The 14,388-nt window shown below is 39.2% G+C and overlaps 1 protein-coding gene across 1 annotated transcript in view; it reads right to left on the bottom strand.

Moving 5' to 3' along the window:
• UNC79 (unc-79 homolog (C. elegans)) overlaps nt 1-14,388 on the bottom strand; it is a 100,368-nt gene that overhangs the window by 43,104 nt on the left and 42,876 nt on the right. Inside the window, exons 27-30 of the mRNA XM_009895416.1 lie at nt 9,723-10,946; nt 7,304-7,411; nt 4,098-4,214; nt 2,003-2,086 (exon numbers count right to left, since the gene is read on the bottom strand). Coding sequence (XP_009893718.1) covers nt 2,003-2,086; nt 4,098-4,214; nt 7,304-7,411; nt 9,723-10,946 — 1,533 coding nt within the window. The remainder of the gene's footprint in view (nt 1-2,002; nt 2,087-4,097; nt 4,215-7,303; nt 7,412-9,722; nt 10,947-14,388) is intronic.

The following is a 14,388-nucleotide window of genomic DNA, read 5'->3' as shown; positions in this document are numbered from 1 at the left end:
TGAAGAAGGAAATAAGTTCCTATGTCTCAAGACCAGGTCATCAACCTATTCATACTATCCCTAACAGAGGCACAGGAGAGAAATCAGGAAAGGACAGCCAGAAGAAATAATTCATACGGAGTTGAGACTCCGTATGAGGATTGGAGGACTGACAGTTCGAAATGCTTTCCATTGAAAGTCTTCACAAGCATCTTTATTCTCCAAAGCTGAGTCGTTCAGCTGGGAACACAGCCACTGTGATCGTGCCAACACCTGGGGCTCCCTTTGCCTTTGGCACTTTTTGTGCACTTAATTTCTGATAGATGCTTGTTTTAATAGGAAAAGTTATGTATAATGAAAGAGTCAAACTCTAGGCTTTTCTGAGTTCTGCTTTCCAGAATTACAGCAATATAGGGTAGTCTGAGAGTCTACCATCTCTCCAGTGTGGTGGTTTTCCTCCCTTTGTCCCTTTAAGCAGGCAACAGCAATTCCAGAAAAAAACATACAGAAGAGGCAGCTCTCCAGCTAGTCTGGTTGCTAAGAAAATCTCAAGAAGAATAATCAGACTCATTCACGAGCCATCAGAAACTTGGATGAATGCTAACTGCGATGTACGAGCCATGTCATTCATCTGAGATGCCTTGTGATGATCATTTAAATATTGTTAGGAATTTCATTCTCCAGGTCACTGAGACAGAAAGAGAGATTCATTTCTTAAAGAAAAATATCTCCTTTGGTTGCCACACATAGCTGACAGGATAGAGAGAGCATTACTCCTGTTCCCATACAGTTCAGCACCGATAATGAATCCAGGAAGCTCAGCTGGTAGGTACCATCAATATGCATATCAGCTGTCCCCCAGGGCATCTCATTCTAAAGACCAATCAATGAAAAGCTCATTTTTTGAACCAATGTTTAGAAGAGTACCAACACTCTTTTAATGCCAATTTAACCATAAATTAAGTAATTCATTACTGATTTTCTAGCTGGTTGCTTCAATCTGCAGGTTCAGATTTAATGTTAACATTAGCCTGTTCTGATAACATTTAACTATGGAAACAGGAGGGAGTTTCTCCACCTAAGCTAGGTTGAGATGGAATTTCTGATGAGATAATCCCAGTTTCTGCAGGAGAAGCAAATTTAACATCAGCTCTCAGGCAAAATAATCTAAGAAGCTCCCACAATTTCTGAACTCAAAATATGTGCAGTGACGAGGGCTTGCTACACAAGAATAGGACAGGTTTTACCCTATTATTTTACTAAGTATGGAAGGAAATATTTCTTTTACATACGGAGTTCAGTACTTCATGATTGTCCCCTGAGATTTTGTTGGATATGAGCAGACACTCCAGGAAGTCCAGAATACTCTTCAGTAATGTAGGACACCATCCAGAATGCAAGGAATAGGAGTAGATTTTCACATATTTCTAGGTTTTTTCCTCTCACAAATGAATAAGGAACCATGATTCTCTGATTCTATAACCTTCTACCATGATCTCAGAAGTTTCACTGTCATGTTCTCTAGATGTAAGTCCCATTGCAGCACACAAATGCTGAAAGCTTTCATGATGCAGGTTACAACGTTGAATTAAGACTTAACTACTCAAAATAAAAACGTCCTCTCTCATGCACTGAGCAGTAGTGAAAAAACATGATTTAGGCATAGAAGGTAGGTCACTGCCCCATTGCAAGGCTGTAAGAAAGTCTGGATGTATTTTGGCTGTGAGGGAGAAGAGTTCATAAAGAAATGAGATTCAACCGCACTCTGCATACAGAGTCTTTTATTTCCAGGTTGAGAGCCAAAACAAGTATGAGCAGAAAGCCAGTACTTCTTTTATCAGCTGTCCCTGTCTTGAATGAAATGTCTTGTCTAATAATTTTTCAATAACCTACGCTCTCCAGGACAGTTGAAGGCTTTAATATAGCTGAATGGAACATAAAAGTCAGCACCACTTGGTACTAACCAAAAAACCTTCTTGGCAGTCTTGGCAGAGAGATCAGGGCAAACGGACACTGAACTAACCTCTGATTCTTAATGGTGGTCCCTCCAAGTCAGGGTTTAGGCAGACAGGGACATTACACAGCCGTTTTCCATGCTGTATCTGCTCTGTGAATAAATACAGAACTTCAGTCTCCAGAACTATGAATCCATCATCTGTCACCAGCACCACACTTCTTAAACAGTTAAAACAAGAGAAAGACAAATACAACAGCTATTGAAAAAATAAAGAAAAGAGTTAATTTTTTAAGCATAGAAAAGGAGGGGAAAGGGAGGGGTAGAGAAGGATGAAAGAAGTCCACAACGGAAAAAGGACACAGATAACCTAATACCAAAGAAGGCATTTCAGAAAAGTAAGTGTCATTAAACAAGAAAGGAAGTGCTAGCCACAAAGATTCAACAAGTTATGGAAAAGATGACTCACAAAAAGAGAAAGACAGTGTTTAGAAATACCAAGAGACTAGAAGTCACGTATAGTTTGTTCTGACAGAAGCTAGACACAAAATGATTTTCTTTAACAGATAGCAAGCTTGGGAAAAGTGTGGTTTGAAATAAGAAATGAGAGAGACACATGCTACTTACCAATGTAAAAAAAAAAAAAAAAATTAAAAATAAAGCATGTATGAACCAAGCACATATCATATGCTTATGCAGCATAAGACTATTTCCTAGTTGCTATACCTGAGTATAGTAAGTCTTAAAATTGTGGTGTGACATTGAAATGACAAATAGTCACACTGAGCATTTATCTTGGGGGAAAAAAAAAAACAAACCCAAACCCAAACCAAACCAACCTGATTTCTGTCCAAATAATAATTTTACTTTGAAGCTAGTAGTTAAAAAAGAGACTGGGAGATGCAAAGCTTTTTGGAACAGAGCATTTTACTTTGTATCTCCATGCTGGAAGGAACGTTGAAGGCACAAGTCATAGATGTTGTGAAGAAAGCTACTGGACTTGGAACAAGGTTAACACAGTTCGTAAGTCAGTTTTGAGTACTGACTTGTTCCTCTTGAATACAGGCTAACTACTTCTTGCAGAATGAAAGCAATAACTTTTTCATCTCTAAACCCCTGCCTGAGAAACTAGGTGATACCAGCTATGTCTCTTCTATAAATAAACTTACCTGCTGATGGGACAAAAGAAACCGTTGTTATCATTGACAAATTCTGATCTTTATGACTTAAGGATCTCATGCTGAGCATGCTACTCAGCAGACCGGAGTAGAAAGGATAATCCTGAACTATATACCATACCTTTAGCCATTCCTCAGCTACAAGATTCAGTTTGATGCAGCTCGACACTGAAGGCTGAATTAAGCAAAAGTTTTAACTCAGCTGTCCAGAACTGGTGGTGAGACATTCATTCAGCACGCTAAGTTTATATGTTTTAAGCATTCCTTTCTCCGGATGCATCTAGGACTGCTGATGAGTTCCTAAGAAGCACGATTCTGCAATATCACTAACATCAAGATGGGCAATAAAATATCTAGTATTTATGATAAACTAGAATGAATGAATTGCTTAGCGACATCTGCTATGAATTTGGTCACAACAGAAAATCTTTTATAGAAGAAAAAAACAAAATACTTGAGTACTGAGGAAATTATGTGCTTAATTCAGTTTTCATTGCTTTGCATTCATCTTAAAGGGAGAAAAAACAGGTCAGTGAGTGAACAGAAACTTCAGGTGTTCAGCATGAGCTGGCAGAAACTTCTCTGAAGAGAAACAAAACTGGCAGGTATAAGGCACAACTCCTTGGTGTACCAACACCATTGTAAATATGCATGCAAATAAATGATTCCATGCACCAGGGATGAAATCCTATACCCAAGGAAAGCAACAGTCATACTTCCATTTCATTCAATGAGGCCAGGAAATAATCCAAGTAATATGCAAAACTGTAGGGACACCACTGTACCAGAGGGACTACCTCCCAAATATGTAACTATTCCAATTCATACTAGGTGAGAATCTGGTACTTATTATAAAGTTTCACTTTAGACTTGAGATTGGTTACTTATCTGCAATGGTAGAACAGAAACACTCACTTTTTTAATGGATTTTTACGGAAAGTAATTGGTTTAGGAAATAGAAATAAAGAACAATAAATGCAGCTCACCAGTATCCCAAGTGCTGATATTGTGGGGAGCACTAGACTGGTGTTCCAGCTGCCTCTTCATTAGCTGGTTCATTGTCAGAGCTCCCAAAGAGCCTCTTTTCATTTGTCTGAACTGAGCTGCAAGTCAGAAATGCAAAAGGATTTCAGGGGCTCAGACAACATGTAAAACTACTCTTATTTCCTGATCTTACAAGCCAGCATGAGATAAATACTGAAAGGGCAATGACTGCTTCCTCTAAGAGTCTTGCTCAAGTCAGTATGCACTTTTCACACAACTACACAGGGTACCTGGCCCCAATGACATTAGTCATAAGTGACTTACATTCAGGATCTCATCCATTGTGTCAACTGTCAGTGCCAAAACACCCGGTATCTCTGAAGTGTAAGATACTACCCCAAAATTCCCAGGCTGACAGGTGATAAATGTATACATGAATGTCACTCACATAGGACATACCGAGGAAGGAAACTCAGCCTCTTCCCAGCAAAGTACGGAGGACTGCTCTGTTGATGCTCACCATAGGAAAGCAAGTTCGCTGACTGTACCACCAGCACCCTTCATGGGTGACACAACCTGAACAGGCCTCCTAAATACCCATCACTCAGGCATAACATTTGCACATTCTTCTGAAGTGTGAAGCCAGCATGCCTTTGAACACGGACCCCTTTTGTAACTTCACCGCCATTCTTCTTACAGGGAGCTATCGAGCAACAAGCATTCTAATTTTCCTCATCCGACTATTTACAATACTTCTTTAAATGGATATTACTGTTTGCTTTAAGAGATGTCTCACTGGATAATGCTCCCACACACACCAAAAAAAAAAACAATTGTGGATTTAAAATTTAAGATTTTTTTGGTCACGTACTTGAGAAAACATATGATTTTTTACACACTGAGAAGTGCCTAAATGGAGGAAGAAACAGATCATATACCACTCCTGACTTTCTTACTTTTTTTCCATTCATAAGAAAATTCAAATTGAACAAGCATAATAAAATCACTTTGACAGTTGTATTTCCACCACTGAAACAAAAAAAATCATTCTTCACAGTATGAAGACAGAATCTTAAGGCCCTACTTGAACAAGTCATGGGAGACTGCACCCTGAAATTATTTTATTAGGTGAAGTATTTTAAGTTTTCCCTCATTATATCCTTTCAATGTATCAGAGTGCATTTAAGCGCTACTTTTGGTCCAAGTACAAACTTCTCCAGCACTGCTGCAAAGCAGTCCTTGTATAACTGAACTTCTGGAACTGAACCAGACCAAGAGACCATTCCATGTTTCACTTTTTAAAGTTACATTGCAGCTGCCTTTCACAGCAAATTAGGAGAAAAATAGAATTTCCATCGTTTCCAGGGCAAGAATTTTAAATAGATGCTTTATCACTTTATCAAGCATAGAATTTCCTGATGAAAGAACAGCAATTAACATTAGAAGTGACAAGACTGCTTGGAGTGCAGATGACTGTCAAATATAGAAAATTATCTCTTTGAATTTTCTTAACAGCTTTTGCGATTGTAATTAAAAAAATTTCACGCATATTTCACATAATCAGGCTATTGTTGAGCAGGTTTGGATTTCCAGGGTTATTTACCTGATTTCTCAAGGACAGCCATGATTTCAAATATTGGTAAGTTAAGGAAAAAAAAACCCAAAACCTAAAAAAACAAAGAACCCAGAGAGCTGCCAGCCTTTGAACAGTGCTGGAGCCAGACTCATTGCTGTGGACCAGCACATGACTTTCACGCCTACCACTGACTAGTGGCATAGGGAGGGAAGTTTTCCTTGATCAGGTTTTCTACAAGAAACGTAACAATCATGAGAAGATCAGTAACCTTCACATAGTAGCCAGTGAGCCTTTCATATGTGAGCTAGTGATTTGGTCCATCAACCCTCCATTGCTGTGGAATTCTCTACTCAAGAAGAGAAGTCCAAAGGCAAAATCTTCCTATCACAGTTAATGATGTATGCTTTCTGCAGGCAGGCACTGGCTGTACAAGTAATGCTATCTATTTGTGTTACAGACGTGCCTTGTGCTCACAGTCCTGATCGGGGCTTATTACGCAAATCACTGTTAAGATGCACGGTAGAATGTCAAATACATTTCAGTCTAAATGGACAGGAGACACAATGGAAGCATTCATCTCCCTTTCTGCAGTTGGAAACTGAGGCACACAGAAAGAGAAAGAAAGAAGTTCCTATGTACAAAGGAATGTAGGCTTAATATCATATAGATACTATTCCTGATTTCATATACTGGAATTTATAGGAACACCTAGCACTCAGTGAAACCAGAGATATGTCTTAACTGGCATCTGTTTAGCTGCTTTAGTAAGCAACATCTGTATCATTAGGTGTCCAACAAATGTACTCTGACTACAAGACGCGCATGACATGAGACGCTTGTGGTAAAACTGGAGAGGAAACCTCTAATTTGGAGTACTCACCTAGCACATCTAACGTAACATCTTCCTTTAGTAGGCCAGACACCCCTTTCTATCAAATCAGCAAATGTTGAATTTCAGAAATTAAAATTTCACTTTTTCACAGCAATCTGAAATTGAGGTTCAGGAAGACGGTTGAGCTGATCTAGCAGCTCGCTGGTATCACAGCAGGTCATCATTTCCCCTCCCTTTTCTACCAATCACAGCCCTGCCCTGTCAAGCTTCGGATGTGTTACTTAACATTCCTAGCTGGATGTGCCATTCTAGATTTTGTTAGTGTTTGCTTTCCATTGAAACGGGTCTCAGATAAACATTTACTGCATTTCAGCAAGCAGCTGAGGAAGTGATGTTTCAATGTATTTTACAAAAATTGCAAGAGATCTTGTCCCTAAGGTACAGCAAGAAGTGTACAGAAGACCATTGTAACAGCCCTGTGGAGCTCTCATCCTCTGCTTCTGTGCACTGACAGCTGACAAAGTTTTCTGTCACTGGAAAATAAACATTCGGCTTTGTGAAATACTGCTTTTGGCTGCTACCTACTCTAATTCAAGAAAAACACATTTGTCAAATCTTGCACCCACTAATTGCTAAAATCCTGGTGACCATCAGAGATTTAACAGATCTAATGATATCCAACACAGCTGTACTTCCAAGAATCAATGAAACTCAGGGGAAGGCATTTACCATACATGATACGCATCTGACACACAAATACGGCAGATTAGATTTAATCCTCAAACCAGAGGTAAACTTACTTGATATGGAAGAGTGACTACTTGTCTCCGGGACACCTGCTTCAAGGGTCGGTGCAGATGATGACTCTCTTGGCATTTCCAGTGTTGAAAGTCCTTTGGCAGCAGGATCTGCATAAGAAAATTGTGCTTAAACTCTCAGTATTTAGAATCAATAAATATTTTCCATCCGCTTTCCCCCTGGATGCCTTTTTCACATCTTTTCACTCATCCGTTCCCCATCTGGCATTCCCAGCAGTTTTAAAAGGATTTAGTGTGTGTTTTGTAAGAATTTTTATAGAGGCACTGGTATCTGCTGCTTAAAATCACTTTTCAAAGGAGGTTTGATTTTGATCCCACTCAGAGATCAGAACCACCAATGTGGAAATAAGAGAGGCACACTGAGATAAAGCTAGTTTAACTGACAGCTTCACGTCTTTTAAAAGCCTTATCTCCAACATGCTAGCAATTTTCATTCAAAAGGCTGCTGATCTAGCAGTTGATCCTAAAGATTCAAAGAGTTTACAATTCTACTGTTAAAAAGAAAAATAAGCCCTTAAACTTAATGGTTTTATTTTATGATAAGTGATACTGTCAATATGGGAAGAATAAAGGAAAAAAAATTCTCAAGTGTCGACGGCTGGTTTCAGCTTATCCTATAAAAATGGATATGTATCTCTGCTGTAAAAAGTCTCAGGTGGGAAACTGTGGCCCAGCATTGTGCACTTGAAGAAACAACCGCTTTAGATATTTAATTCAGAGATCAATTCTATCAGAAGCCCTTCCAAAACACGTGGAAGTATAACAGGCTGACAAAGCTTGAGTATGACTTTGAAATTATAATCAGCCCATTATGATGGCGAAATTAAGCCTACTTAAATGAATTACAACACATATGTTCTCAAATAAACTAATCAATAAGGCTAAACAAAGCAAAACAGAACATAAGAGACACATTAAACTACCCAAGTCACTAAATTACCTAGTTATCTGAATTGCCTGTATCAACCTCTAATGTAAGTGAGCACCTAATGAGTCATTGTGAATGTTTTATGCCCCCCCTTAGATGACATACGTAGATGCATGCAACCAAATGACCATCAATATATGCCATAATCCTCGGTTCCACATGGTGTTTCAGAACTGGGACAGCCCTTCCAAGCAGTTTCAAGGATGACAGTGTTAGTTACTGCAGGAAAACTGCCCTTTCCTAATGATCAAAAAAGCATCTGAGTCTAACTGCACAATTCTTTCGTGACCATTCTTCTCTAAGAACCTATATGAAAGGTTCAAAAAGCACTCAGCTCTCTTCTGTTTTTACAAAGCTCCAGTGGTTCTTCAACTTACAGGAACCATAAATAGGACGATAGGCCTGAAACATAAAGGGAACAGAGTAACTATGATCACACTGAATGATTTCTCCTTGTAAAAGTGGAATAACATAATACGAAAGTATACTATGGTTCCATCTGAAGCAGTTAAGAAAAGTGAGGTCAGGAATGCATAAATATTCCCCATCACTTCACTGGCAACAAAGAACTGAGGCCTGAAGGATTCTTCCCTTCTTTAATTAATATGTTAAAAAAAGAGTGGTAGAATTCTAATAACTGTAAAATCCTGGGGAAAAAAGAAAAAACAGCCACAGAAGTAAAGAGGCAGCAGCACAGTTTTTAAAACTGTTTGACACATCCAACTGGAAACTGAGGAAACAGCTAAAACACACTTTCTCTCTACCTGAAAAACTTCGTAAACAAACCCTGTGTTAAAATGACCTGAAAAAGCTAGGGATACACAGAAACACTGTACAGCTTTTCCCATGCTTGAACTTCAAATCTTTAACAAACACAAGCTGTGTAAACTTTGTGGATACCCAATATAAAGAAGGCTACAAAAAGCTTTTTTGTGCATAAAAGTAAAATACATGTGTATGTCTGATCCAAAACGCAAACTATACTTAATTCCAAGTGCTCTTGGTTCTAAAGCCTACAGCCTGCTCAGCCTTGCGCTTCGTGATCCACTCTGCTTTCCATTGCCTTACACTTGCAGAAGAAAAAGGCCAAAAATCCCTACAAACAAAAGAGAATCGGTGTAGCGTGGACTGCGTTAGCAGGATAAAAGGCACAGAAGTATGACAATTTTTCTGACTCCCTGCATAAAGAGGCCATGGAGTTTCGTTCCCGAACTTGGATATCAGAAGCGATATTTTTGTTACTGAGCTCCACTTCCTTTTCAAACGGGCCCTCACACACGCACAATACCTGCACGGTCAGTACATCCCTCGTGAGAAACAAACACCTGAAAGCGTTCAGCTAGCTCAGACCACATCAGGTGCTATATATACACGTCTCTCCCTATATGTATGCACATCTCTCCTTACACTGGCCTGTTACCAAGACCTTCACGCAGTAATAAGCCTTTTGATTGGGTCAGTGATTGAGCTCACCTGCCTCCTTCTGCTCTCCCAGCTTGTCGAGGATGTTAAAGGAAATGTCCAGGTATTCTCTCTGAATAGCACTCACAGCAATCTTCCTCTGCTTCCTCTGGCGAGGAACAATCTGAATCTTAAATTCCGACTCCTCAGTCTCCTCTTCTTGTTTCTGCTCCGTGTTTTGTTCAGTGTCAGACTCTGTGTTGGTATCAAGTTTATCACTTTCTGTTTGGTTTTCAGAATCTTCGGGGACTTTAATCAGGACTGTCTTTACATTTGGGCTTGGAATTGTTCCACTGGGTCTAATTTCCTCCACGCTGATCTCGGAGCTATCATCAAGGGACATTTCTGGAAGGGCAAATGACTTCTGCAGCAGGTCCCGTTTCTGTTTCAGTGTTAGTGGGTTCCCAGAGGACACGTCCTGAAGTTCTTCTAACTTAACTAACTCTGAAGAGCCCTTTTGATCTTTGGGAGAAGTAGAAAGGATCTCATCTATTCCCGCTGAAGCATTGTTGCTCGAATCCTTAGAACTAAAGTCTTTGGAGCAATCTTCAATGCTGAACTGGACCAGTGGAGTTGTGCTGAGGCTGAGTGCAGAGACATTGATAGGAGTTGAGGGAGATGAAGCAGCAGTTTTGCCGGAGACCTCATCATTCAGCGGGTTTGTTGTTTCTTCTTCTTCATCACTCTCCACTATTCTAAGGGGAGGAAGTGGTTCAAAGACTAAAGAGTCACTGTCTGAAGTGGAGAGTACTGAATGCTTTTCAGGACCCGATGTTGAGTCAGAGGACAAATCTATCAGATCTAAATCTTCCTTGGGACCAGCAGGTTTAACCGGAGAGTCCACTTTCACGTCATAGGTTTCCATGCAGTTTAGCCTAACTTCTGGTATGACAGGTCTTCTCGTTTCCTGGAAACTCTCTGTATGAGGAAGATTTTCTTGTGTTTCTATATTTTCAGCTTTAGTAGATGAATTCTGCCGAGATCGTCCATAATCACTCTGCCTGTGTATGGCGTAAGCAGCAGGGACAGGTGGTTTTTCTAAGTCACACCGGTCTATGCAGGACTTCCTGCGATGCTCATCTAATGAAAACAACAGGGAGTCTGCATTCCCTATATCAAGAGATTTTTGTTTTAGAGAGCGCAGTTTTTTTTTCTGAATGCTTTCTTCTCTCACACAGCGTAGAATACTGTCTTGTAAGGCCCCCGTCTCTCTATATTCAGCCAGCTCTATTTCACCTGATTAAAACAGAAAGAGCTAATACTACCTCAGTTGGAGACTTCTGGCAGACATCTTCATCTTTATCTCACCATTGAACATGACTGGCAGTTCAAATACAAACCCAGCATTAGTCAAAATTGTCCCAATTTTGTTGCAACCTCAGAGCCACATTACATAGTCTTTTACAATGAACAACAACAAAAAACCCCGCTATTTGGATAACAGGGTTTATCTAAATTCTGTCCAAGTTCTACTCATCTTGGACAGATGTACCCTGAAGACAGACTGTTTAACTTTATGCATTGAAAAGAAGATGGCACAGGCAAGTAATTCCTACAGACACTTTCAATGGCTGCATTAGGCATGAGAGATGAAAAAATGAGCTACACAGATCATTCTTGAAGAGGTTTCCAAATGATGTGGGCATCATTTGGATATCAGCATATATCAGAGTACCCCTACATGTTATTTACTGCAGCAAAGTGGGCTTAAAATGGATGCTTCTAATCCAAGAAGCAAGGGTAGCAAGAGCAGTGAAGATGTGGCAGCATAATCACGAGATCAGACAGGTGTTCAGAGAATTTTTCCCCCAGTTATCCTCAACCCCAGCAGAGTCTTGCAACTATCCCCCCACATAGTCATACCCCCCCGTCCCAGGGAGGAGGGAAGTGAGCACAGTCATACTTGCTGGTTCTACCACTGCACTGGTATTTTGCTACCTGAACACATTCATTGAGAACATTTTTAAAGGTTATCCCTGTTGTTATTACAAATGACATATTTTCACATAAAACCAGAATATTCATTATTATTATTATTAACCCCGTATTTCAAAATGCTCTGCATATGAATCACCATGCAAAAAAAGCAGTGAGAAAAGTTAAAGTAGATGTTTGCTCTAGTCAGAATCATTCCCCTCTCCCCATGCCAAAACCTGAAATAAAAAAAAAGGCAGGTGGGTGGTGGTGGAAATCTCTTCAAATTTTTTTTCTTTTTAGGGTATTAATTTCAGAAGCCTAAATTTGAAAACAAAATCCTTCCTATTTTTTGAAGCCACCAAATAACCCTTTTTACCAATGGAAAACTGTAATATTTGCAGCAGCAACCACAAATTTGCTTACCCTGGAGTCCCACCTCATGAAAAAAGTCCATTTCTGGGAAAAAATAAATTTGAGTAAAAATCTTCAGCCCAATGGTGGAAGAAAATTGCAACAAATCCTCTTAAACATTTTTACGTTCAAAGAGCTTAAAGTTTCAGAAAACAACTGCTGACTTTATGTATTTTTATGTTGGAGTGCCTATTTTGAGATTCCTGTAACAGAATTCATTCAGGGAAATGAGGAGTACGTGCTCTCAAAAGTCAGAGAGCTTCTATGCAAATTAAGCAGTGCAACAAACTCTATGAAGAAAGGTGGTAGCTTGAAACTAAGAGTAGGAAATTGTATTTCTGCATGAGTTTATACCGACAAAACAATTCATACTTCTCTGAGCATTCATCTCAACTGGTTGATATTTCACCATTTTGCTGCCACCAATTCTTTTCAGTCTTGCAAAGAAAGTTTGAGATTCTTTATTGCAAGGTCCAGTTGGTGTATCATGAATATCAGATTCATCAAAAACACTGTCTTCCTCTGCTGGAGAAAGAAAAAACTTTATTACTCTTAAGAGAGTGCAATTCCTTGAATGAAAAGCTGTCTATGTAACAAAACCTCAGCTAGTTTCAATTAAACCTGAATTGGAAAATGAAGAATCATCTGAAGTTTGCAAGAAAATTTATATCCCAGGTATAACTGCCATTCTTGTTACATCTTGAACTAAGGTCAGAAAGGACAGAGATAAATGAAAAATGGGTTACAATGCAACAAAAGTATACTAAAGCTTTTACCATTCTAAGCTGATCTTTTCTATCTTTTTCTGATAACAATACAGATTCTTTAGACGAAAGACATACAACAGATCTGAACACTGGCTTCAGTAAATAACTTCTGTGGTGCTCCATGAGAGCAAAATTGAAGAAAGTCGAAATTAGTACAAGAACTGCAAGGTCAGTAATAAACCAGCCAAATAGGAAAGTGAAAAAGAACAAATGGATAATCTTGGCAAGCTGGTAATAGTAATAGAATAAGACCTACAAGTATGAATTATGAGATTACTGATCTAAGTCCTAACAGTAAAACACTATGCTCTAATTTGAGATCTGCTGGTTTTAAATGGCAGAGAGAAAGAAAGATCAAAATCTATTTATCCATCAAAAAATAACCACATCACCTGTATGAAATGGCTATAAAAAAGAAATAAAAAAAGGAAAAATCCGTATCTATCATGTATCTCCATATCCATATCTATCCATGTCTATCATGTTCATCTCCAAAGAAATAAGAAACACTACTGGGACGATAAAGAAAACAAAGCATTCAAGAGAAGAGTTTATTCTAGTAAGCAAACATGGAGAGGAAATGCATTTGGTGTCTAGGAGTGAAGAGGCAAGTAAGCCAAAACCTGAAGACTTAAACTGGACATTAATACCTTTAGCTTTGAAATTGCTGGAAAGTTTTTACTGCATGTGAAGCTATGGAACTCCCACCTAAAAGCACCGGGGATAAGATATCTAATTGATATGACGAATCCAGAAAAATCAAAGTTGATAGTAAGAATTGCTACAGGGACTGGATATAATAAGTTAGGAGATAATTTTAACATCATGTCCCGTATTTCGTCGTCTTCTGCTTGGCAACAAATGCTTCTTCTCACAAGATATACCATCAGCTCTACAACAGTCTGTACACTTGCCACTATCCCCAGAAAAAAGTTTGACAAAAAAATTAGGAAAAAGGTTGAATGGTGGGAATAATCAATCTTTAACATACGTATTCTTGTTGCCCGACAATGAAATCCGCATCTGTTGATGATCTAAACACTGCCTTTCACGATGACAGCAGTGCACATAGTGCCTGACCAGAGACTAAAGAAGCCTCCTTAGAAATGGTGGGAAAGGCTTCAACTTTCCAAGTCCCTATGGAATTATACTGGCTGCTGCTTGCAGGTGGAAGAAAAGTCTTCTACATCCTCTTTTTTTCTGCAGCACTTCAGCAAGGGAGAAGAATCAGCCCTGCGATCAGTCAGTGTTTACAGAGTACAATTTGCCCATTTATGGTCCTTTACCTCTGAGCTGACCAAAGCCCTTCACAACAGCTTTGGAAAGCGAGTAAATATTATTCTTCTTACTTTGAACATAGGGAAACAATGATGAAGTGAGACACAAGGACACCCAGAGAATCCATGTTGGACATGGGGTTGGAATATTGAGTTTTCTAAACCTTACTTGGCACTTACTGTGAACCGCAAGCTGGGTACTTAGGCACCTCACTTTGTCTTAGAAACGTCTCAGAATCAATCCAGGAGCTGAATGCGTTTCATAAAGGTATTATTACTAACCTCAGCATTATTAAGTCATCATGA

Source organism: Charadrius vociferus, unplaced genomic scaffold (genome assembly GCF_000708025.1).
Source record: "Charadrius vociferus isolate BGI_N301 unplaced genomic scaffold, ASM70802v2 scaffold140, whole genome shotgun sequence".
Lineage (NCBI taxonomy): Eukaryota > Metazoa > Chordata > Aves > Charadriiformes > Charadriidae > Charadrius > Charadrius vociferus.
Note: the sequence above shows the minus strand (reverse complement) of the source record. Positions and strands in the feature narration are given on the sequence as shown.